The sequence below is a fragment of the Crocuta crocuta genome, unplaced genomic scaffold (genome assembly GCF_008692635.1).
Source record: "Crocuta crocuta isolate KB4526 unplaced genomic scaffold, BGI_CrCroc_1.0 scaffold97, whole genome shotgun sequence".
Taxonomy (NCBI): Eukaryota; Metazoa; Chordata; class Mammalia; order Carnivora; family Hyaenidae; genus Crocuta; species Crocuta crocuta.
The window spans coordinates 6,967,507-6,994,338 of record NW_027531999.1 but is presented as its reverse complement, the minus strand read 5'-3'; the positions used below and the strand labels follow the sequence as shown (position 1 = coordinate 6,994,338).

Genomic DNA, 26,832 nt, shown 5'->3' with positions numbered 1-26,832 from the left:
TCGGCTAGGGGGACAGGGAAGACCACCAATGGGGAGTGTGGAGGGGGTTAGTGACGGAGGGATACAGATCCAGCCTCTGCCTGTATCCAAGGTTTTCCTCAGCTTTGGATTTCCCCTGCTGGCATCTCTCTCCAGGGATCAGGTTAGAGCTCAGGCTGTGGCCGTGATAACCTGCTTTCTCCTTCTGGACAGGGGCCTTCAGGCAGGCTCCCAGGAAATAGGCTCAGAGGAGAAATTTGCCTGCAGCAGATTTTTTAGAGTGCTCTCAGGAACAACAGAAGTAAGGGAGGAAAGGAGGAAGGCAGAATCAGGCCATTGGAGACATTGAGCTGGGATATTGTAGGGGGACAATTGGGTGGGAGGGGTACACAAACATTCTGTCCGCAGCACTCACCTCTATCATCAGTTTATTGTGTTCGGAAAGCAGACCTCCAAACTAAGCTCTGCTTTAAGAAAAATCACTTCTGTGTTAACATATGGCTATTGCACATTTGGAAAATCATGTTTATTTTAGTTAACAAATATTTATGGAACACCTGTTGTATGCAGGACATTATATTAGACCACGTGGGGTAGACATGGGTGATCATAGTCTTGTCCTTGAAGGTTTAACCTGGTGACCAGAAGGATAACACAAACCCAGAGAATATATAGTGCAGCACTAAAGACGGCTGGTTTGAGAAGGCTCGCTCTAACTACAGAGTTCCAAGCCCAGTCTTTCGGGAGATGGGTCATGGCAGTGGACTGGTTGAAAGAAGAGGAGAGAATAGTCCTAGTGGAGGCAATAATTTGTTCAAGGGAAAGAGTCAAGTAAAGAGTTACCAAGTGTATAATGAAAGCAAGACAAATGGAGAGGAAGAAACAAGATTGGAGAAGAAGGAAAGGGCTCCTGGGAAGGGCGAGGAATGTCATGGGCAGGGGTGCAATGGGCTTGCACCCACTGGGGTGCCAACCAGGCTGAGGACCTGGGTAGGATAAGCGAGGCTCTTACGAGGGACTCTGAGGCTTTTCTGGGACCATAGGTGGGAACAGAAAGGTTCTGGAGTCTCTTAGGAGGCCTTACACTTAGAAGGAGGCCATTTCTTCCAGGCTGGTATCTCAGGTACTTGTCTGGATGGGCCCAAGTATAAAATCATTTCAGCAACACTGCAAGGCAGAGTGCCGAATAGTATTACAGATAAAAGAGCACCAAGGAGATCTGGTCAGAGACAGAATTTCACGGAAGAGGCAGGATTTAAACTGGAAATGTGCTAACAATGTATTTTATTTTTTTAGTTGGTAAAGGGGCTATTGCTGATTGTTGCCTTTTTTGGCTTTTCCAAAGGGTTCGAGGACTCAAACATAACCATCTGTAGACCAGGCCCGCCCGGGCATGCGTCCAGGTGTGGAGTTCCAGGGTTGTGGGCATTTCTTTGAGATTGTGGTTTCATAGGGCTCATCAGTGTGTCCCTGTCTGTTCCAGACCAAATCAACCCCTTCTACAGCCAGTGTACTCTTGGCCTTTCTGCTGAGTCTGCCAGCAAAGATGTTAATTAGTACCAGCCATAACAGTAGATTCCTCCCCTTTCCTTTGGTGATGTGTGCACCTGTTCTCTAGAAACTGGAATGAAACCAACTCATTTCATGCAGGGCACGGAACATCTGATGGTAATGGCATTCAGCCTCCAGCAGGCCTGACCAAATGTGAATTGGCTGACCCAGATCACCCTCCCGAATCTTTTAAATGAATTCTTTACTTTACTCTAAACTTGAGACTCCTTGATTCTTGGTCCCTGTTTGTACAGCCTGGTGCTTTCAGGAAGGTCTAAGATTCCTATTCTTCTGCCTGCATCATATGAATTTTCTCATTCTTTGTAAGGAAAGGCAGCTTTTAGGGAAGGTATCATTTTATTGCACGGCCCTGATACTTTTATTTTCTTTTCTGGACCTCAGACTGGTGAATCACAGGAGAGTTTTTCATACATCATTTGACACGACTAAATAATGTTTTTAATAGTATGAAATAACATGGGACAATGTGCATAAAGTGAGATTAAGGGGAAAAGGCCAGATTGGGGGCGCCTGGGTGGCTCACTTGGTTAAGGGTCCGACTTTGGCTCAGGTCATGATCTCGCAGCTTATGGGTTCGAGCCCCGCGTCAGACTGTGTGCTGACAGCTCAGAGCCTGGAGCCTGCTTCAGATTATGTGTCTCCCTCTCTCTCTGCTGTTCCCTGCTTGCACTCTGTCTCAAAAATAAGCATTAAATTGTTTTAAAAGGCCAAATTGAACTAGTGTATGGTATAGTTGTAACTTTTAGAGTTACAAATTCATGAAATAAAAAAGATTAGAACATACCAAAATATCAACGAGGCTTTCTTTAGATGGATACTATGGCTTTTTATTTAACAGCTTATTTATTTACTTATATATTGTGCCTTAAAATTTTTTGTATAAGGATTCTGTTCTACTCTTCAAAGAAAAGTCCTTGTCTGGAAGCTGGCAGGTGAATTCTGAACCTTTTCCCAGGGTGTGGACGTGAAGTGAGATAAGATGTAAAGCACAGCCCAAGACTTGGCAATAAGATGTAATTCGTCCCTCTTCCTGGGGACTCTTCCTTCTGCCTTCATGTGTCTCCTCCAGCCTGTCCTTGGGCCCTTGCACAGCGTGTTGTCAACATTTGGGTCCAGCTTTAACAATGAGAATGTCATTTATTTTGAGCTAAAGCCTGTCTTCCTGTGAGTCACCTGTGAACCATCATTGTGCCACTACAATTAACTATACATACCTGAAGAAGAGAGAAACTCCATTTTACTTCTGCTTTGTCTTCAGTAGTTTCTTCATCTTTTATGAGGAGCTGAATAAAAAGACATTTCTTTCAGTTAAACTGTAGTAAATTGGAAGAATAGCAAACGCAAAAAGGAGGGATAGACCGTAGTCCTGGCTCTGCCATTAACAAGCTGTTTTGCAAAAAAAACGTCATTTCAACCATGTGGACTCATTTACCTCCTCTGAAAAGGAAGTGATTATACTGTAGTGGGGAAGGCAAATCAGTTTCATCTCACATTCCATCATTCATTGATTGGTAATGACTTCCCACCTGCAGTGTTGAAAGAGAACCTGGGGTGGGTGCTTTCTGAACTCAATTAGTGATGTCTGCCAAGAAAATGGGATGCTGCTTTGGCAACATTTGGGCCATATATTTGCCGTATGCAGAGTGCTCTGGGTCCACTTATGGTTTCAAGTTCTCTTAATTAACAAATTGATTATAACAACAAATGTTTGTTTGGTGTCTTCTATAGACTCAACATTATGCTTATGTAAACAACATAAGCTGGTCTCTCTGAGGAAGTGCCACATGGTATAGTGCGGGCTGCACAGTGGGAACTTGCAGAAGGGAGTATCACGGGAATTCAGAGCAGTGGAATGAAAACTTCATGCAGGAAGTGAATCTTAGGCTGCCTTGAGGATTGAAATGAAAATCAGAGAGGGAGGGATGCTTTGCAGGTGAGGGGAACAGTATAAGCAAAGTCCCAAAACAGTAATTGCCACCTATTCGGACAGCACTGGTAAGTGCTAGTGCATTCTCGGAAGCTGATAGGCTGCGGACACACTAAGGAGCTCTGTGAAAGCCGGCCTGGCTTAAGACCTGACAAAAAGGCCCAATGAATAACTTACTCCTCCCAACAACCCTGAGTTTGCGTAGCATTGGTCTCGCCTCAGTGTGACAGAGGAGGAAGCTAACTTACTGAAGTTTGTGATCTGCCTCCGTACCATGTCTGTAGATGGGGAAGGGAGGTGGGGTTCCATGTTTGTGTGGGTCCAACAGTCATGGTCTTTTTTAGGCAATTGAGCATTCCTGGCCTGGATTTCTGGGAGCATGTTGGTTTCATGGGCAGAGACAGGGAAACTGGGCAGGAGAAGAGAACATAACTAACTAGTATGTGCAAACTGGGAAATGTTGACGTTGGACTCCTAGTGAAAATGGCAGTAGGCAGCGGACCTTGAGGGGAGATTAGGCCTGGAGGTCTGCATTCGGAATCTTCGTCTTGTTCAAGCAGTGAGAATAGAGTCTTCTAAGGAGACACTGTCAAGGACGCAGCTGGAGAACACCCAAGGAGGGAGCCAAAGGTATTTTCAAGAAGTTTGGTGGTTTAGTTCACCCAAATATGTCTTAGTAATTTGAGCTCTTCAAAGAGAAAGTTAGAAAAACAAAATTCACTTCCAGATGGTGGAATTTACGGAGGAAAAGGATTTAAAGAAAAGAATCTTGAAGAGTTGAAGTCTCTGTTCTTGGCAAAAGACCCTCACATTTTTATTTGGGAAATGAAGATGTTTTTGAGTTACAGGATCACATAAAAGCATCTGAAAGCAGTAAGCCTTCTTGTTATTTCCATCCTGTCCCTTAGCTGGCTTAATTGTTTTCACATTTATGAACGATTTTAAATTGAAATGCATTTTATCCTTGGCATTTTTCATCCCAGGCATTCATCCCCGTTAATGTTTCCAAAGCCGAGATAATCTCAGTGAACATTTCTAATGTTTCCTATAAGATCATGTTCTCTCGCCGGCATTGCCATGTGTCTCCTGCCAAGGGAAACAGACTTTCATACAAGGGAGGTGGTCTAGGAAAGAAAGGAAGGAAAAAGCCATATGCTTAGAAATGAATTTTTCAAAGAGGGAAATTGATCAGAGGTGTATGGTGGTAGTGGAGTGCGTGGAGAATTTGCTTTGCGAGGGACTAGAAACACGGAGTGGTCGGCACGGAGGCCAGGAAGCCACCGATCGGCCCCTTCCTCCACTGTAACACCCTTGCCTCACGACCCAAACTCTGCCTTCCTTCACCCCCCAGACCTGCTGTTTGTGGCTAGGACTCCCGCTTACCATTGAGTAGGGATGTGAAGTCTGAAGGAAATGCAGTCTGTTGGTTTGACTGGTTGATTGGTTAATTACCAAGTCTCCTCTCCCCACACCAGTCCTCTCCCTCCTTTTGTTTTTCAGAAATATTTTAGATATAAACAACTCTTTCCCGCCAGATTTTCCTATTTCCCTCAGTGTCTCCCTTCTTCTAAAATTGCCAAATATGTTCATCATTTCTAAGGGATGCTGACACAATGAAATGTTACATAAACTTGAATTTCTCCTATGAATTTTGTTTACCATCACAGTCACTAAACCCCAACATTTATTTATTTATACAGATGGGTACATACATGCATGCACATATATATACAACAAAGAATTCTTTTTCTCTCTCCATGATCTTAGAGTACCTGGAAATGTTACTTTATGCAGGTTTTTCCAGAACTTCTCTGGAACTATTTTGAAATGCAACGGATGCCCTGAAACTGATTAACCCCATGACCCTCAGACCTCCAGAGTCCTCCTGCAACCATCCTGTACCTTTGTCACTTCAGATTGGTGCCTTGAACTTCTCTCTAGAAGAAGTTTCTTGGGATTTTAAGGTGGATATAGGATAGACAAAGGCCAGCCGACATCCTTCAGAGTGTATTTCGAGGCCCTCCCTGTGTATCGGGCACTCTGATTACATTCTCTCATTTAATCTTTGTAACGACCCTAAGAGGCAAGCATTCTCAGATCTTTTTACCCACAAGGAAACTGAGCCGTAGGGAAGTTGTGCTAGTTTGGTTAGAGATGAAATTTCAGATTTAAAGCAGGAATACCCCTTATTGGCTGGGCCTTTGACACAAGGAGCCTAGGACTCATAAGTCATCCATAAAGCAATAACAAGCTTTAGTACTGTCTCTGAGTCCTGCCTGGGTTCAATGGAAAAGAAAGAGAAGGCTGTACCATCTGAGGGTGAATAAAGGGCCTCAGCTTCGTCACGTGCACCTCTTGCTGAAGTGCGGGGAGGGGCGTGTGTTCCTTTGTCCGGTAACCTGTAGGTTCCCTGAGTAGCTGGGTCTTGCCTCATCCGGTGAGGGGTGTCTCGGTGACACAACAGCTGTGACACAGACAGCAAGATGTCCTGTTGCCTCAGGCTGTCAGGAAGAGGCCAGCAGGTTATCTTTATCTCTGGGGCCAATTGGTTGGAGTCTGGATATTTTCAGAGAATGCTGGCTACTCTGGACTGGGTTACTAGACACCAAAAACTCCCCTTAAAATCCTTTAAAAATATGTATTTTGAATTTTTTTCCTTTTTTTTCAGTGTTTTTATTTATTTCTAGGAGAGAGAGACAGCATGAGCAGGGGAAGGTCAGAGAGAGAGGGAGACACAGAATCTGAAACAGGCTCCAGGCTCTGAGCTAGCTGAGAGCACAGAGCCCGATATGGGGCTCGAACCCACGAACCGTGAGATCGTGACCTAAGCAAAAGTCAGATGCTTCACCGACTAAGCCACCCAGGCGCCCCTAAAAATATGTATTTTGAAAAGCCAACCGTATGCTTACAATGTCACATGTTTATTTTCAATTAAATTAAAATTCTGCATTATAGTCTAGGTGTATCATCATGCTCTTTATATTTTAGGCTCAAGGGCTTTGACTGGATCAGGAAAAAAACTGGTAGGCAGAGAAAGCAATTCTTGTAGCCTTTGGGGAGGCTCAGGCCCCGAAAAGAATTATGCCGGAGACCCTGGCAAAAGAGAGACGAAGCATGTTCGTCCCCAGAGTCAGAATACAAATTGACCGCCTCATGCAGTAGGATTTTCCCCATCTCCTCAGTGTACCGTTACTGGTCCTTCTACTTACAGGAATTATCGAGAGAGGTGATGGTGTGTGCTACAGTAAGTAGCTTTCTGGGAACAAACAGAAGAAATAGCTTGTAGGAACATGAAATTGAAGGTGTGGGCCGTGACCTGTTTCTCGTCTGTCTCTTTAGTAAGCACTCTAGCTAGCAAGCTGCGCTTTTGTTTCATATATTGTTATCTGATTGTAGTTCTTTTATGTTCTCTTTATTTTATTAGTCTATTTTTACCTCCCTAAGATAAACATACTCTCTTAACCTGCATGATAGTTGAAGGCAGGGTATGAATGTTCTACTGAAGGCTGTAGCAGGGGAAAGAACTAGGGTAGAATTCATTGTTCAAGGGGCTTTTGCAATTCCTACTTTCTTAAAATAGAACCAGTCTCCTTCCTCAGGTATTATTAACTTATTTAGAACAGAGTAAGTAAATCACTGGACTCGAAATTCATGTTATGCGCTGAAGTCTGCTGGTAAACCACTTGTCTCTTCAGCAGATATCATGAAAAGTGTCAGTGAGGTGCCCTGGAGCAATTTCACTTTCTTACTGATGGCCTCTTGAGGACCCAAAGTCCTCTGTGGGATTTATTGTGTCACACATTGTGGTTACCTGCTCTCCCTGAGCCTTTCAGCAGCATGAGTCACCAGATGCTGAGAGCTTCCCACTAGTTTTGCTGAGGATCAATTAAAGGGTGTAGAGGATATTTTTGTTTTTGTTGCTTGTTATTTTTTTCTTCCTTTGGGCTTAGGAAAGACCCATTCTTCAGGAAATCTAAGTGTTTGGCAAATTCAGCTTTTTGCATCCTCATGGGTGTAGCATTTAACATTTTTAAAAATGTTTATTTATTTTAGAGAGAGAGGGGGAGAGAGCAAGCATGATCAGGGGAGGCTCGGAGAGACAATGGGGCAGAGGATCTGAAGCGGGCTCTGTGCCACGCTGACGGCAGCAAGCTCAATGCGGGGCTCGAACTCACAAACTGCTAGATTGTGACCTGAGCCCAACTGGAAGTCGGATGCTCAACCGCTCAACCCACTGAGCCACCCAGGTGCCCGAGGTCTAACATTTTAAGTTATGATTTTATACCGTCTTGAGAGCTGGTGTTGAGGAAGGAGAGAGTTTGATGTGTGACACTGAAACTGGCATTCAGAGCTTTTGTGTCCCCCTGTGCTGAAATAAAGTGTGTGCATGGGGCGGGGGGTGGGGGGGAGGTGTGGGAAGAGAGCTAGGCTGTAGTGCAGCAGGAGCTGGAGGGGCAGAGGTTTGGGTCCTGGTAATGGGGCCTAATGAACCTCTGTGCCCATCTCGCCTCCTGGCACTAGATACCCAGCACTCCGAGGTGATCAGGGGATCTCCAGAAGCTCCTGCCTTGATCAGAACCGGAGTGTACACATACCTGTGGAAGCAGTAATTATGATCCAAGTGTCTGTTCTCACCTAGGGCTGGAGAGAAGGTAGGATCTAGCTCTAGGGGACTCCGCATCTTCGGAGGTTTGTCAGGGTGGTCAACACAGTTTTCCAAATGAGATGGAAGATGAGTGACAGAGATGTGTGGGACCTGGGCTGGCCCCAGAAGTTGTCAGGTTTGAAAGAAATAGAAAAGACAAGGCAAAGAGAAAAATGAGGACCATGATTATGGATTCAAGTGTGGAGGCCTAGGCCTTCTCTAGTGTCTCCTCATAAGTGCAAGGACCACACCACAGGTGATGGCCCTAGGACCGATACATGAGTCAGGCTCTTTGGGTTTTGCAAGTCTCCTGCCACCCTTAAAGGACAGAGAGTGACATAAAATACAGAACATGTTCTTCTCTATCCTTTATTAAAGGGCCTTGGGGAATCTCTTCATTCTGTCTGTTGTCAGCTTAGTTCTAGACAAAGTCTGGATTAGAATTCTTAAAGGTCTTAGTTTTGAATCTTTGAAACAGAGTGAGGAGTCTGAATACTCTGAATTATTAGAACACCTGCAATTCAGACCCATGAAACTAGGGTCTGCCTGTCAGCCCACTTGTACAGGGACAGCAAGGACTTCTGGGACTTTTGTAAGATTTGCTATTTGTTCAGGATTAAGAATTTCTTATTTTTTCTCCTCTGGCTATTACCACTTTTTTTATTTTTGAGAGAGAGAGAGAGGTGAGAGAGAGAGAACACACAAGTGGGAGAGGGGCAGAGAAAGGGAGACAAAGAATCTAAAGCAAGTTCTAGGCTCTGAGCTGTCAGCACAGAGCCTGATGCGGGACTTGAATTCGTGAACCATGAGACATGACCTGAGCCGAAGTTGGAGACTCAGCTGACTGAAATTACCACTTTTAATAACAATGTGTAGCACTTCAAATATACATACACTTGGCATTTTGGACACTTTGGTTTCAGGGGACAAAGATCAGGCTCTGAATAGCCCTAAGCCAAACTGAGAAATAGATTCCTTTCTCTTGGCCTACTCACCTCTTTTATCAATATCTTTCTGCTCTCTCATGATTAATTACTAATTTTCATCTTACTTACTATTTATTGACCATTACTGTATGCCAGACAGTAGGCTATTTATATTCCTCTTATCAGTTCTATGAGTTCTGTTGTTTGCCTCATTTCACATATGAGGAAAACGACATTGGGGCTTATGGGGTGAAGTAACCCACCAGCCGTCACAGAACCAGGGGAAGGCAGAGCTGGGACTCAGTCCAGGTGTGGGCCATGTGAAATGCTTGGTCTTATCCTTTTCTGTCTCTGCTGTGACGGCCCTTTGACGGTAAATGTAAGCTGAGGCTTACTGTCAGCCAGGATGTTAACTGATTATTTAGGATTTATCGGACAAGCAGCTAAAACTGACTTGAAGCACTTTGTCTTTACCTCGGCAGATATTTATATTTTAAGTAAGGCTCAAAGACATTTTTGTGCTTAGTCCATAGAAAGTCATAGAGATGGGACAGTAGAGAAGGGCCATCCTTAAGACAGGGGCTACCAAACATCCTTCAAGTCGCTGCAGGTTAGTGGCTCTCTGCTGATGAGCTGGGCATTCCACAGCACAGCTCTGTGCACATACCAGGTACTTGACTGCTAGCTGACTAAACCCCAGTTAGCCTTCTCATTGCATATCAGAAGGGCATGAGGAATGCTGCTTTGGTTCATTTTAGTTTCTCCTATTGACAAAGCATTAGCTTTATCCACCAACTCCCTCAATGTATCTATAAATTTAAAAAGTCCACTGTTCCTCAGTCAGGTTTTCATCTTTGAGTTTTATATAATATTCACATTTATACTTTAAGAAGTATGGGAAAATCCCCTCATGGAAAATTATGTACTGTTTTGTGTTGTCAGTGTTTGGAATTAACCAGATATGAGGGTACACTTGCCATTTTGTGTTTCACCGGCATGCCTTTATGATGTTTTTTGTCTTGTTTGTCCTTGATTACAATTTCAGTGCAAACATACTTTTGGATGATCAGTTTGAAGCCAAACTGACTGATTTTGGCATGGCACACTTCCGACCCCACCTGGAACATCAGAGCTCTACCATAAGCATGACCAGCAGCAGCACTAAACATCGGTGGTATATGCCTGAAGAGTATATCAGACAGGGCAAGCTTTCCATAAAAACGGATGTCTATAGCTTTGGAATTGTAAGTGCCAAGTACCAGTCAACAAAGGAGGAAAGTTTATCACCAGGAAGGCTCTAAATTCTAAGAATTTTTATAAGGGCTTTAACGTTTAGACCTATTGATTTCCTGTTACTCAGTGTCTTACACACTAATCTCATGTAATTGGCCAAATAATAAAATATAAAGTCATTGATTAGAATGCACTATATCAGTTGTCAAGTGTATATATTTAACATATGTAGCTGACTTTATATATTCCCTATAGGTAATAATGGAAGTTCTGACAGGTTGTAAAGTGGTGTTAGATGATCCAAAGCATATCCAGCTGGTAAGAATCATCTTTATCTCTGCACCCATTTCCTGGTTATTTTTTTGGATAGAGTTCTAAAAGATAAAATTATCTTCTTCTCTTTCTAGAGGGATCTCCTTATGGAATTGATGGAGAAGAGAGGACTCGATTCATGTCTTTCATTTCTAGATAAGAAAGTGCATCCCTGTCCTCGGAATTTTTCTGCCAAGCTATTCTCTTTGGCGGGCCAGTGTGCTACCACGCGGGCAAAGTTAAGACCAGCAATGGATGAAGTATGTACACATGGTTTTATTCAGAACCAAGCCCACAGAACCATGGAAAACCTAAATTGGATACATTATGTCTAAGTAAATTCTTTATCAATGAGGCAAATCAAACCCCTAACACAGAATTCTAACCTACTAGATTGTTTTTCCAAGTCACTAAGTCACACTCTTTGGTACTCTGGTAGAGGTCATTATTGGTGGGATCAGGGCACCACAAAAAAAATTTAATGAAAAGACAGTGGGTAGTTTGGAGAGAATTGTATTCAGCCTTCATTAAGAGATCTGGTCCATTAAAAATGTAGCACTTATTTCCCTTATTGATTTTTTTAATGTACCCATCAGTTTTATCATCCATTCATTTATTTGTTTATTTGTTCAACAAATATTTAGGTAGTGCCTACTTTGCATGTGCCAGACTTTGTATTGGGGACTGAGGGGACAACAGTTAATCAAGATACAGTTGCTGCCCTCAGGCTCACAGTCCAGAGTGAGAGTCAGATCAGTAAACATGGCATCAGGTTGGGTGGAAGCCCAGTTCAATATGGGAGCGTAGACTCAGAATGCATACCAGCCTATGGAAGTCAAGGAAGCTTCTTGGTGGAGGTGACGTCTGTGCTATAGTCTGAAGAACAGGGTGAATTTAGGCAGCAGTAAGAATAGAAGGGCACTTTAGTCAGAGAGCATCTGTCCCTGCAAAGCTCAGAGGGGATGGGTTCTATGGCAGTAGTCCTGCAAGTGCTCCATGGAAGTGGGGTGTCATGAGGGAAAAGCTGAAGTGCTTAAAATAATAGGAAGTTCCAGAGGATGGAGGGACATGAATTCCATTCTGGTAGTGTGGGTTTAATCCTGAGTCTATTGTAGAACCATGGAGGAATTTTAAACAAGACGTCAACATAATCAGAACATAAACAACACTGGCCTGGGAATCAGGAGAACTGTGTTCGAGGCCTGACACCACCAGTAAGAACTATATGAACTATGGCCAAAATCTGGGGCCCAAAAGGAGTTACGAGATGTATAGTGGAAGACAAATGGGATTGGGAGCCAGATCTTAGGTCAAGCAACAGATCTGCTCCTTACTGGCTAGTGATATTTCTTCCCTTTCCTGAGCCTCAGCTTTATTATCTGTAAAATGAGAAGAATCATGTTGTTTGTACAGATTAAAAGAGGGTGTGAAAGCACTTTGTAAATAGTAAAGCTCCTTAAATGTATTTTTAACAAGTACGTGTGTGTATGTAAGGGTGTGTTACTTGCTCTTTTAAATCAGGTCAACAGCTCTCAATTTGGGCTGCATATCCAGATCAACTGGGAAGCTTTTAAAATACAGATTCCAGGGGCACCTGGGTGGCTCAGTCGGTTAAGCGTCTGACTTTGGCTCAGGTCATGATCTCACAGTTCATGGGTTCAAGCCCTACGTCGGGCTCTGTGCTGACAGCTCAGAGCCTGGAGCCTGTTTCAGATTCTGTCTCCCTCTGTCTCTGACCTTCCCCTGTTCATGCTGTCTCTCTCTCTCTCTCTCTCTCTCAGAAATAAATAAAACATTAATTTTTTTTTAAAATACAGATTCCTGGGCCCCTATCCCCATATTTTTTTGAGTGTCAATCTTTAGATTGGGGCCTAGGGATCTGTATTTTAGGAAAGCTTCTATAGGTAATTCTGGTATTTGAGAATTACAGATTGGGTCTCCCCATACCCTGACCCTTTCCAGGACTCCACATGTTAAGGTCAAAGTAAAAAATGTACAGAGACTTATCTAAGATCAGAGAGTAGTTGATGGCAAATCTAGGCCGAAAGTCAGGTCTCTTGGTATTTATTTCAGTGCAGTTTCTTTTATACTTTGCTTCAAGTCTCTGAATTTACTCATTAAAACGAAAGGGTCTAGCTAATCTTTAATACCTTCTCATTCAAAACTCTATTGTTGAACTTATTTCATGAAAACAAGAGGCTATTCCTTAATAGGTAGATAGAAAAAAGGTGAAAGGAGAGGTTATTCAAGCTTAACGCAATGTTTGTTTGCTTCTTGGTTAACTAGGTCCGAACTACTCTTGAAAGTACTCAAGCCTGCTTGTATTTTTCTGAGGATCCTCCCACCTCACTAAAGTCATTCAGGTGTCCTTCCCCTCTATTCTTGGATAACGTACCAAGTATTCCAGTGGAAGATGATGAAAGCCAGAATAATGATTCACACCCTCATGATAAAGGTTTGAGAAAAGATGGAATGACTCCGCAAGTTCCATTTGAATGCAGCCAGTCTGAGGTTACATTTCTGGGCTTTGACAGAAAGACAGGGGGTGAGAGAAATAAGGATGCCTGCAACATGCCCAGTTCTTCTTGTAAAGAAAGTTGGTCTGCAAAGCATGCAGCTCTCTCTCAGGACCCAAGGGCTTCTGGTACAGATCTGGACCCTTCTGCAGAAGCTCCAGGCCATTCTTACAGGAGCAGGCCCGTGGAGACCAGCTGTTCCTCTGAATCTTCCTGGAATGAATATGAACAGTACCAAAAGGAATCGATTTCACCAGAAGATAAAGAAGAAAGCAAGCATTGCTAAGGCACTGAGTACAGGTATCATCTTGGGAAAACATTGTTATCATAAGCAATGCTAAAAGGGCTATGGATGGTGAGTTTGGGTGCTGCAGCTCTACAATCTGGACGATTCTATTCCTTCCTTCCCAAGTCCCAAAACAGAGTGGCTCAAACCTAGGCCATATGAGAGCCATTTGAAATTACTTAAGATTATGAGCTGTGAGTTTAGACAAACAACACCTACCAATAAGGGACTAGATTCTACTGTCTTCTCCATCGCCATCAACATGAGCCCAAGTGCCTCCAGTCTGCTAAGTATGTTCAGTTCAGTTAAATGCCATTGTTCAGTTTGGCTTGCTTGCAAAGGTCATAGGAAGTGGCTAATTTGTAAATGTTAACAGATGCCTTTTTAAAGAATTACCTTTGTGTTTATCTTAATTAACCCTTAGTATTTTTCTGTTCCTTCCTGTCAAGGCTGTCTGAAAATGAGCTAGATTCGCCCTTGACTATGACATGTTCTGTGTAGAGAGGAGATTTTGCCCAAGATCTGTATTTTTGTAATTTACATTCTTAGGATAGTTTATCACATATCATATAATTTTTGGGTATTATTACAATTTTTTTTATAAACCTAGAGGCCTATTATATCCTAAGTAGAATGTATGAAATTTTAATCAAGTAGTTTTTGTTTTTGAGAAAATGGCAGGTCACAAGGGCCTATGTTAGCTTTTTGTTTGATCCTGTACCTTCCAACTCTATGCCTTTACTCCTGCTGTTTACTGGGTCTCCCCATTGAAATCATACCCAGGCCTTGAAGGCCCAGCAGAATCACCTTTTTTAGGAGGCTTTCCTAATCTGTGCAGACAGAAGTACTCACTACCTCGGCATTTCCATAGCATTGGTTTTGTATTTCTATTTCACACTTGTTACTTTCTCAACTGTACCAAAGTTGCCTGTGCCATCTTCTCTCTCTTACTGGATTGTAAACTACTGTATTAATTTCCTATTGTTGCTAGAACAAATCATGACACACTTAGTGGGTTAAAACAATATAAGCTGGGGTGCCTGGCTGGCTCAGTCAGTAGAGTATCCAACTCCTGATCTTGGAGTCATGAGTTCAAGCCCCATGTCAGTGTAGAGATTACTTAAAGAAAAAAAAAATAACCAATATAAATTAATTATTTTACAATTCTAGAGGTCAGAAGTCCTTGGCATTCTTTCTGGAGGCCCTAGGGGAGAATATGTTCCCTTGCATTTTCTAGCTTCTAGAGACTGCTTGCATTCTTTAACTCCTGGCCTCTTCCCCTCCATCCTCAAAGCCAGCAATGTAGCATTTTTGAATCTACATTTCTCTTTCTTTCTTTGGCCTTTTCTTCATTACCTCTTTTTCTTCCTTTGTCCTCCTGCCTCTCATAAGGATCCTTGTTATTGCATTGGGCCCACTCAGCTAATCCAAGGAAATCTGTGCATCGCAAGGCCCATTACTCATTCCCAGAAGTAATTCACAGGCTTCTGGGATCATGACATGGATATCTTTGAGGGAGTGGGGGGCATTACTCTGTCGCATTCCCTGAGTATGCAGGGGCCATCTCTGCAAGGCTTAGCATGTTATCTTAAACAGAGTTGTTGTTTCCTTACAAGTTAAGTTGAATTAAATTCTAAGAGCCTACATAACAAAATGTTCAGCTATAGTAAACAAAGCTGAGTAAAGTGGGGATTAGGACTGTCTTTCTGATGATGGGTAGAAATACTCTAAGAAAACCATTTCCACAGGATTAATGGAATTTCCCTGTCTAGAGAATGTATGATAAAAAGCTAGACCTCTAGCCTTCTGTGCATCAAAGGAATAGGCTCCTGCAGTTTTAAAAATTAGTATGATTGGGTTAATTACAGTCAGACTGGAGTCTAGATTTAAGGACAAATGATTAAAGAAGGAAGTCATCTTTAAAGAGGAAGAAAGGTGGGGGGTGCCTGGGTGGCTCAGTCATTTAAGTGTCTGACTCTTGATTTTGGCTCAAGTCATGATCTCACAGTTCATGGGATCAAGCCCCGTGTCAGGCTCCACACTGTGTGGGGCCTGCTTGGGGTTCTTCCTCTCTCCCTTGTCCTCTATCTCTCCCCTGCTCATGCTCTCTCTCTCAAAATTTAAAAAAAAAAGAAGGAAGTTATCAGGAATCAGGGTCAGGTTAACAGACCAAGGTTAGGAACATGAAGCTACAGTTCTGGAAAAAGGGTGTTATGGTGAGGTTCAAAACACAATAAGCCTTAGGCTGATGGACAGACCACATAAAGGCCCACCTAGGCAGCTGGGAGAGGTCATGGTCCGGCTGGCCCTCAGGGGCCCTTGTCATCTTACCCATCTGTCCTTCGCATGTGTTCACAATGCTCAAATTACCCATGTGCCAAAACTAGCAAAGGGAAAAAGGTTGCACTAGACTTTGTATGATTTTAATTCTTCTGACCTGTCCTAATTTGGAAACTCTTGATTATACATGTTAATGAAAGGAAGCGGGCGCCTGGGTGGCTCAGTTGGTTAAGCATCCAACCTCGGCTCAGGTCATGATCTTACTGCTCATGAGTCCAAGCCCACATGGGCTCTGGGCTGATAGCTCGGAGCCTGGAGCCTACTTCAGATTCTGTGTCTCCCTCTCTCTGCTCCTCCCCCACTCATGTTCTGTCTCTCTCTCTCTCTCTCAAAAATAAACTTTAAAAAAAAAAAAAAGAAAGAAAAGGAAGGAAGTAGTAAAAGCCTTTGATATTTGGTTTTATATATTGGCTGCTTTAGCTTATCTTAGCAATGTAGTCTGAAAGTATTTTGGCCCAACTGGGGAAGTTGGCCTGGGACTGCGTGAAGCTGTCACTGATAATTCAAAAGTGGTAATCAAGACCATCAAGAATTGACTTTATGTTTCACCGTTTTTCATTTTGAATCTGGACCTCCCAGTACCTTCAGTGAGAGGTCATAAAGGAAGCTCTGATTAACCCCAAGCCCTGCCCCCTCTCCGCCTCCATTACTCAGTACATATGGAGTCTGTTGGAATTATGTTGATTTGAACTCACTTATTTGACTTACAGCAGTGTTTGTCAAACTTTAATGGGTGTCAAAATGATGTGGAAGACTTGTCAAAAACACAGATTGCTGGATCCTACCCGATTTCTGATGCAGTCATTCTGGAGTTAGGAATTTAGCTTCCTAACTTGTTCCCAGGTTATGCTCATGCTGCTGCTGTGAGGACCACTCTTTGAGAACCACTGCCTTCAAGTGTTCTCAAATTCGTACAGACCAGTAGATTCCACCTTTCCCTCTAGGTATATGTTTTTTGAGAGAATAATCATTTTAAAAAAAGTTTTTATATTTACTCTATTAGGATTTTGGTTAACTGGAGTAGGAGCTCTAGAAATCTTTTAATCAATAATATGTTTTCACTAGGTCATCTTGCTGGGGTATGACTTCTTTTGACATCCTAAGGAGCAAGTCTAGTTAGCTGGCAATAACCTGATTAATGAAATGGCAACCAGATGGCCCTGTGGCTGGAAATTATTAGACTCTTTTTGTTGAGTGATCTAGTCTTCCTTGATTTGCCTTCTGTAGGTCTGTTAATAAATGTTCATTGATAGGAATTAAATTTTGCATCCTGCTGTGGGCAGTAAGAGGGTATCTCCATGGCTTCATGATGTGGGGACCGGGGTACATGAAGAAACCAAGAATGAGCCTCCAGGTGTTCTCTCTGATCAGCAAACATGAATTAGTAAAGACTTTTACTTATCTTCCTTATAATGCACCATGGGCAATTCTCCAGGAAGGAGAACCCTATTCACTTGTTAGGGTTTTGTCCCATTTTATAATGCCCCAAAGCACAGAGAAAATGCTGTATTGTTTTTGAAAACAGGCATAGGATTCCTGGCATAATCAATTGTATTGACTTCTTGAGAATTGTTATAATGATCCGCGACTCTGATAGTGTAGTTTCATGGGATGGTACGTTAGCCTGTGTAAAACAACTTTGATGACCTGAGGTGTGGTAAGTACAGAAAGTGAGGGTTACCGTGAGTAGCATTTATGAGACACCTGTCAGAATCAAGGCACTGTGTTGGATCCTAGGACACTGAGTGAGGAGGAAAAGGCAATACCCCAGCCAACAGTTTGAGGACATCTGCTATTTGAACCACAAACCAATGGAATTGAAAGTAAAATTGTGAGGAGGAGGCAGAGATTACTGTGCACTTTCGAGAGGGGAAGGAAGGCTTTTTGGAGAAAACTTGTTGGAGAGAGAGAAGGGAGGAAGAGAAATAGAAAAGGGGGCCCAGGCTGGACACCTAGGGATTTGGGGGCCCAAAGCTCTACCAGAGCTCAGCAGAACCCCAGCTCTGGGGCTGGAAGTATGGGTGAGGGCAAAGGGAGCTGGGTTCAGAGCATTTCATGTTTTTTCTTGTTAATCCTTCACAGCCACACTGAAGGTACAAATCCCATTTCATGATGAGAAAACTGACTTAGAGAGATTTAGGAATGAGCCTGAGATTTTCCCAGATCTGGAAGAGCCAGGATTTAAAAGCACATCTGTCTGATATCAAAGCCCACACTCTTTCTTGTACTCCACACTGCATACAGAAGTCTCCACAGAGTCAAGCTTTTATAGAAAGGGATGGATGTGAAAGCTCATTTGTTGATTCCAACAGGTTTTCAGTAAGCACACAAGCCTTCCCATGTCTTCTGCCCTTTTACACTATCCTGTTCCTCTGTTAACAATTAACCACCCCTTTAGTCATTAGATGTAAGTTAAATGAATTCATTGATCTAACCATTCATTCACTGAACAAATATTTATCAACAGCCTCCTTTATGTCAGGCACTGCTCTGGGAGCTGGGGACACAGTGAAGATCACACTCAACTTAGGGTGTGTGTGTGGCTCAGTAGGTTAAGGGTCCAACTTCAGCTCAGGTCATGATCTCGAGCAGTTCGTGGGTTTGGGCCCTGCGTGAAGGTCTGTGCTGACAGCACAGAGCCTGGAGTCTGTTTTGGATTCTCTCTCTCTCTCAAAAGTAAATAAATATTTAAAAAATGTTTTTTAAATCACACCCAACAAAAACCCCTACCCTCATGGAGTTTATGTTCGAGTCAATAAACGAATGAATGGATGAAAGGAAACAACATGAGAGAGTTGTAATCTCGACTCCAATGCTAACTGGTGGCTCTCCAGGAGACCAGCCTCACTGAGCCACCTCTGAGTGTGGCCTGGACTGAGACTCCGGCTTCTCTGCCAGCTCTTCCATAGGTCTTCACAGAGGTTTCACCTTATCCTGTTGTACAGCTGATGTCTCCATGGTAGCTGGTTGCTTTGCTATTATGTGCACGAGGCAGTCTATGGCATGCTTTTGGGCAGTCATGACAGACCCTATTCTTCTCCTGACCCATGGTTTCTTCAGGACATTCATCTAGCTACCAATGGCACCTTCAACTGACTGCTTCTAAGGACTCTGAAGCACCTATACACACCTTGCTTCCCTATCACTCCATAATGTAATTGTCTGTTGATTTCTCTCTTCTCCACAAAACTGAAACTTCCTTGAGGACAGGGGCTATATCCTGATCATTTCTGTGTCTCTTACAACTAGGATGGTACCTGGTACATAATATGGCCCAATAAATATTTATAAAATCAATGAACCAAATAGTCCATTAAACTATCTTCAAAATAATTGGTATCACACCCAAAGTGCATCTTTCTTTTCTTTTCTTTTCTTTTTCTAAAGTTTTATTTATTTAAGTAATCTCTACATCCACTGTGGGGCTTGAACTCATAATCTTGAGATCAAGAGTTGCATGCTCTTCATGGGGCGCCTGGGTGACTCAGTTGGTTGAGGTGATGACCAGCTTTGGCTCAGGTCATCATCTTGCAGTCTGTGAGTTCTAGCCCCAGATTGGGCTCTCTGCTGACAATGCAGAGCCCACTTTGGATCCTCTGTCTCTGCCCCTCTCTTTCTGACCCTCCCCCACTCACACTTTTTCAAAAATAAAAAAATAAAAAATAAAGAGTCACATGCTCTTTCGACTGAGCCAGCCAGGTGTCCCTAAAGTGGATCTTTCTAATATCCATACTCCCATCATTCATTTGCTTAGATGGTTCCATCCCACTATTTTCAGATAAAAGGTATTAATGTTAAATATTAAATCTGCGGTGTCTTTGAAAAGAGGAATTAGACATTGTGTATACATTGCTTATAGATTTGATTCATAGTGGAAAATATTCCCAAACCATTTCTTTTTTTTTTTTTTAATATTTTTATTTATTTCTAGGAGAGAGAGAGACAGCGTGAGCAGGGGAGGGTCAGAGAGAGAGGGAGATACAGACTCTGAAACAGGCTCCAGGCTCAGAGTCTGGCAGTCAGCACAGAGCCCGACGCGGGGCTCGAACCCACGAACCGCGAGATCATGACCTAAGCGAAAGTCGGACGCTTAGCCGACTAAGCCACCCAGGCGCCCCTCCCAAACCATTTCTAAGCAGCAATAAAGCAACATTTGATAGGGGATAAACTGATATCTGTGGTATTTTGTTTCCATCTTTCTGTCAAACTATTTGTATATATTTGATGGTCCATTGAACTTGACATGAAAGTATGTTCTTGGAAGTCATTTTAATTCCAAAGATCTACATTGCCTACCAAACCTTCACTTTAGAGCCTTCTTATTGATGTCATCTGTCTCACTGAAAACTTTGTGGCTTTCTCTATAAATAGCAAGGGAATATTTCCAAAGTTTTTTTATTGGCTTCTTAATTTTAAAATTTCTTATAGACCAGCATTGATTGCAATGGAGGGTAAGCAAGTAGAAAGAAGTTACTTGCAGGAGATTCAGACTCAGTTAACATTGAGGCATCACTTACACTTTGAATGCCTACTGAGCTGGGTTCTGTTACTCTAATATCAAGGAAAATGATATCAAGAAAGTTGATATAAGTTGACTCTTATCCCAGATCACTCTGCTATTGGAGTATGGACAAAACTGTTTATTCAAATCCAGGAAATATCTGCTTTGAAAAGGGGTGACTTAAAAATTAGGTATTCCTGGGGCCTCTGGGTGGCTCAGTCATTTGAGTGTCTGACTCTTGGTTTTGGCTCAGGTCGTGATCTCATGGTTGTGGGGTTTGATCCCTGCATTGGGCTCTGCCCTAACAGAGCCTACTCTCTCTCTCTCTCTGCCTCTTCCCTGATTGTGCACACATGCACACATGCGCTCTCGCTCTCAAAAATTTAAAAAAAAAACTTAAAAATCTTTAAAGGTATATCTTATTTGAAAATAAAAACAGTAATAATATATGTGTTAATTTTTTGTATTTATATTCAGATCCTGTCTCTGCTCCTTTCTCTCTGGCCCTCCCCAACTCTTTCAAAAATAAATAAAATAAAAAATAATAAAAAAAAAAGAGCCACATGCTTTTTTGACTGAGCCAGCCAGGTGCCCAGTGCATCTTTCTAATATCCAAAACACCATCATTCATTTGCTTAGATGTATTTGTATTAATTGTATCCAAGGTTGGCAAATATCAAAGTAATTGACAAAATATGAGCAAGGGGACATTCTTGTTCACTGTTGGCAGGGGTGAAATCTGGTACACCTTTTCTAGATGACAGTATGTATCAAATTTGGCAATGTATATCAAAAATTTTAACTATACACTTTTACCCAGCATTTGGTTTAGAATTTGTCCTAAAGAATACACAAGTATGTAAACATGAGGGCAAAGATGTACTTTATGATGTTCATTATATTAAAACTTTGGAAATGGCCTAAATATCCTCAACAGAAAATGGGTTAAATAAATTCTATCACATATATACCACTGAGTTATATACAACTGTCATTAAAGATTATTTAGATTGTATTTATTGCTATGGAAATTTGTCCCTGAAATAGTACTGAATGAAAAATCAGGATACAGAATAATATGTTTAATATGGGCCCGTTTATAACACTGGATATTTAAAAATTATATATATTTCATACAGAGACCTTTGCCAAAAGTGATGTCTTTTTCTGGGCTATTGTATTTGGGTGATCTTTACTTTCTTTTGACTTTCATGTATTTAAAACGTGTATAATGAGCATGTATCATTTTATTACCAGAAAATAATAAAGCTATTTTTATGTTGGAAAAAAATATTCTAGACATGTCTACATTTGCCTCTTTGCCTAGCTGTGCCCTTGGTAACAACTAACAACCACCAATAATGTTTCTGTTCCATTGCCCTTTATTATTTCTGTCTTATAGCCTCGGTGACTGAAGCTCCCGCATAGATCTGTCTAGTATCTCCTAACAATAAGGTTTGAAAGGACTTCTAAAACAGCAATCCAAGGGGCGCCTGGCTAGCTCATTGGGTAGAGTGTATGATTCTTGATCTCGGGGTCATGAGCTCAAGCCCCACATTGAGTGTGGAGTGTAATTAAAATGAAAAAAGTAACAAATTAAAGAAGCAGGGGCGCCTGGGTGGCTTAGTCGGTTAAGCGTCCGACTTTCGCTTAGGTCATGATCTCGCGGTTCGTGGGTTCGAGCCCCACGTCAGGCTCTGTGCTGACTGCCAGCTCAGAGCCTGGAGCCTGTTTCAGTCTGTGACTCCCTCTCTCTCTGACCCTCCCCTGCTCACGCTGTCTCTCTGTCTCTCTCCTAGAAATAATAAAATTAAAAAATATATATATTAAAAAAAAAAATTGAAGAAGCAATCCAAGATGGCAAAAACCAGACCACCTAAAATACAGAAGAGTGGAGAACAGAGCACAGCGCACAATGCTTTGTAATTACAGTTGGCTTTGGTAAAATCTTTAAAAAATTACCCGTAAGCTCTATCCTTACAAATTAGCACTTTAAGGAATAGCCTACAGTTAAATTAAAAAAAAAATTAAGAGATCTTTGGAGAGAGAAATTTTTAACCATAAATTATCCATTCTTAGACTTATGCCCCATTATCCCTTTTTAACCCACATAAGACTTTTAACGTGCTGAATTTAGTAGACTTGGGGCTGTAGTTATCAGCTGAAGATAAAACTTGCCACGGTGAAGAGGAAGTGTGACCGAATACAATGTTTTTCTCCAGCAGGTAGAGATGAAGCCTATGTAACAATACTAATGGGGCCCACAATACATTAATTATAATGGGAAATAGCAAAGTGTACTCCAGGGTAAAATATCAATTCTAATGAGCTCTATCCTAGAGGGGCTGTTTTGTGGGCATAAGTTTTAAGTTACAGGGGGTGTAAATATGATAAAAACACTTCCTAGGCAAATCCAGCTAAAAGATACATTAGTGCTGGCTTTTTAAGAGCATGATACACTGCCACAAATTTTGTTCTCCTGATACCAAATTAATGTGTTGGTGCTATTTTTGTGTTTCCTGGAAGAGAAATGCCAGGTAGTATTAACTGTACCATCACTGCAAAGATTTCAGCAAAAGAGAGGTTAAGGAATTTAATACGTAAATATAGTGTAAAATGAAGTCATTCTGATAGCACATTGGGGTGAAGTATACATTACTTCCGGTAGTCTTCTTAATCCCATTATTCACTAATGATAATTTCATGTCATTCTGAAAGTGTATTAGCTAATTACAGTGCACCTGCTGGACCATTAAACATTGGATCTTCTGATATATCTTTTTATTTTATGTTTGTAACAGGATTTTTTAAAAAAGGGCTGCAGCGACTTCAGCCAAGGGCAAATATTAATCTGTGACTTTCATTATTTTTATTTTATGTGCCCTGGAGGAAAATGTAAGATTCCCTTATGCTTACAAAGTTAAGTGTGCCTGTTTGTATTAAGTCACTGCCAGTTGCTCTAAGGCTTGAGACAAGAGGCAGAGCAATCATTACGCATTTGTTTAGCAGTTTGAAGACGGGGAAATAATTCATGTGATTTCTAATATTCTATCTTGGTCATTAAAATGTATTTCTCTAATAAAAAATTATTAGCATATTTTAGAAGACATAATCTAACATTTCTCATCTTTCTCTCTATGTCATATCCCAGCATCCTTTGTCCTTGTTCCAATGCCATTTGAGTGACCCAAAGAGCATCCCTGCATCACAGTTAAAGGATCTCATCAATCACAGTGAAGCTATGCCTCTACTTTACTTCAGCCCTTGTTTCCAAGGCCATACCCTCTGGGCTCCATTCCTACCTGAAACTGCTACACATCAGAAATCACAATATGCTATCCCGGACTTTATAAAGACATCCTGTTATCTGATCTCCCCATTTTTTCCTGGCCTGTCAATGACCATCCTTTTCCTCCCCATCTACTCCATGGTTTTCTTTGTATAGCTTGGGACATGGGTTCATCAGATCAGTGTTTGTCCTTATGGAGAACTAGAACCCCTACTAGTTATTTCAGACAGATGGAATTTAATACTGGGAGTTGGTTATCAAAGGCTTGGAAAGGCTAGAAAAGAGAGAAAAAAAGGAAAATGTGAGGCTATCCAGAGATTAAGAACTACAGGAAGCCATTTTCACTGTTACGCATGAAGGAGAGAGAAGAGAAGAGGCGTGACTAAGAGCCCATGACCACTGTTCTGCTGAGGCCATGGACAGCTTGCTGCTGATGCATGCAATGCTGATGCATTTCCATGGAGGAAAGCGGGAATGTGGACCGCCACTACCTGTGCAGCAACTATGTTCTTCCAGGGGTCCAATAAGAAGCAGAGAAAGAAAAGCTCCTCTAGTTCTTCCATGTTTTATAATGAGGAGTTAGCTGTCAAGGGCATCCAGGAGATGCAGTTTTCTCTCAACTACAAAGGAAAGCGCAGAAGGGCAAGAAGAGATGAATCCTACCCTTTGGCTATTCAGCATTTATTCTCACCTTTCTATCTTATGTTTCAATTTCCAGTAACAATAACAATAACATGCAAATATTCCTCAAATAATTGAAGGTCCTGTCACTCTTTCAAAAGAGGAAGTACAGGATCTCATCAGTCATTGTATCTGTCCCCAGGTGATTTTAATGTATCTTTTGCCTAAAGTTTCTAAAAATAAAGGTAACCATCACCAACAATTAATTCTTATATAATATAGGAGAAAAGAGAGAGAAAATAAGTAAGTGGTAAGTAGACACAAATACATACAAAACAAAGGAAGCCTGCATAGTCTTTGTTTCTGTGATTTGTCACCAGGATGCAATTTCACTCTCATTCCATGTTCCCTTTGGCCTCGGCCAGCACATCGGCTCTCTAGGTTTCCTTCCCTGATGCTGTGAGACCAAACCTTCATTCCTAAAGGGTGTGAGTCCTCAGTGGTCTTTATTAGTGCTGGAATTGCACATTAACCTTCATCACTGGATATGGAATGTTAGTTCTCTGGATTTCAATCTTAAAGACTTCCTGTCCTCCCTGTGCTCACCAATCTCATTTCCCCCTTGACAGCTGCAATCAATACTCAGAACCAGTATAGTAACCCACATCTTTCTCCTTGGTTCAGTGGCATGAAGAGCCCAAAATGACAGCCTTCACTTCCCAGTCTGCAAAACCACTGTTGTGTTCACATGGGATCATTTCTCACTTGAGATCTAAGAGCTTTAAATGAGCAGAGGTCATGGGACACCTCGTGGGCTTAGTGGAGCGTGTTACTCTTGATCTCAGGGCTGTGAGTTTGACTCCCACGTTGGGCATAAATACATATATACATAAAAACATAAATAAGCAGAGCTCAGAAATGATGAGATGGGAAGCTGAAAAAATTTGTCTCAGCATCCTTGTCATTGAATAATGGGAAATATTTTAAATTAATAGCTCTCTTAAAATTTATCATGCCAAATCAAATGTAATACTTTAAATATTGTATGTAAAACGAATGTTAGTTTATCCTGTTACTTATCTGATGTATGTTGCTGTTAATCTAGTCTAAGTCTGTGCTAGGTATCGACATGTGTGTCTGTCAAGGTCATCATTTCATGCAAGCTCCTACTGGCTTGTGGGTCTACCAAGGCCTTGAGATCTTTTTCACATAAACTGCTGACGGCATATATCTCCTTCATCTTTACCTTGTGTAATTGATTTTCACAAAACAGAACCCAAAGCTTATTATATCTTTATTGTCTTAACACCATGCAACTATTTTTGAATGGCTTAATATACACGTGGTTCAATGCTATCTTGTTTATCTGGAATCACTGATCCACAGTTGTGAGGCAACTCCCGTCTAACTCCATTTCTTACCGCTCTCATCTCTGATCACTCTTCCCATCATTTGTCAGCTGCAGCCACTGTAGCCTTCTTGCAGGTCAACCTTCTTTCCATCTCAGGACGTTTGCACTTGCTATTCCCCTGCCTGGAACTCTCTTCCCCCAGAATTTCTCTCTCTGCTATTACTCCTTATTCTCTTTTACAAAGTACCAGTTTCCTTCAATTCGGGTGTCAGTGCATGACACTATATACTTATATATTTGTTTGTTTATCATGAACCTTCCTCCCTAGAATACAAACTCCATGAAGCCAAGGACTTTGACATGTTCAGAACTGGATCCCCAGCACTTAGAAAATTTCCTGAAACATAATAGATGCTCAATAAACATTTTAGAAGAGTTGAATTAATCTTTCAGAATTTTTAAAAAATTTATTTATTTTTGAAATTATATCCAAGTTAATTAGCATATAGTGCAACAATGATTTCAGGAGTAGGTTCCTTAATGCCCCTTTCCCATTTAGCCCATCCCCCCTCCCACAACCCCTCTAGCAACCCTCTGTTTGTTCTCCATATTTAAGAGTCTCTTATGTTTTGTCACCCCCGTTTTTATATATTTTTGCTTCCCTTCCCTTATGTTCATCTTTTGTATCTTAAGGTCCTCATATGAGTGAAGTCATATGATATTTGTCTTTCTCTGACAATACTCTCTAGTTCCATCCACATAGTTGCAAATGGCAATATTTCATTCTTTTTGGTTCCTGAGTAATACCCCATTGTGTGTGTGTGTGTGTGTGTGTATATATATACACACCACATCTTCTTTATCCATTCATCCATTGATGGACATTTGGGCTCTTTCCATACCTTGGCCATTGTTGATAGTGTAGTCTTTCAAATTTTTAATTCAATCATTCAACATTTTAACTTTTTTTTTTCCAGGCTTGCATCATTGGTCAGTTTGATGAAGTTACTTTCTCTATCCACAAAATTGTTGACAAAACGTGATCTACAGGATAAAGTCAACTTCAGAGCCATGTGGCGCTTCACCAAGTCTCCTCTTTCAGGTTAATGTCTTTCCAGTAATTAAAAAAATCTTTAGGAGGGGGCGCCTGGGTGGCTTAGTCGGTTAAGCGTCCGACTTTCGCTTAGGTCATGATCTCGCGGTTCGTGGGTTCGGGCCCCGCATCGGGCTCTGTGCTGACTGCCCGCTCAGAGCCTGGAGCCTGTTTCAGTCTGTGACTCCCTCTCTCTCTGACCCTCCCCTGCTCACGCTGCCTCTCTCTCTCTCTCTCCTAG

General features: G+C 41.7%; 1 protein-coding gene across 1 annotated transcript in view; it reads left to right on the top strand.

Moving 5' to 3' along the window:
• Positions 1 to 16,102, top strand: part of IRAK3 (interleukin 1 receptor associated kinase 3) — a 40,127-nt gene extending 24,025 nt beyond the window's left edge. The window contains exons 9-12 of the mRNA XM_077775269.1: positions 10,095 to 10,293; positions 10,538 to 10,600; positions 10,690 to 10,854; positions 12,881 to 16,102. Coding sequence (XP_077631395.1) covers positions 10,095 to 10,293; positions 10,538 to 10,600; positions 10,690 to 10,854; positions 12,881 to 13,396 — 943 coding nt within the window. The 3' untranslated portion in view covers positions 13,397 to 16,102. The remainder of the gene's footprint in view (positions 1 to 10,094; positions 10,294 to 10,537; positions 10,601 to 10,689; positions 10,855 to 12,880) is intronic.
• The last annotated feature ends 10,730 nt before the right edge of the window (positions 16,103 to 26,832 follow it).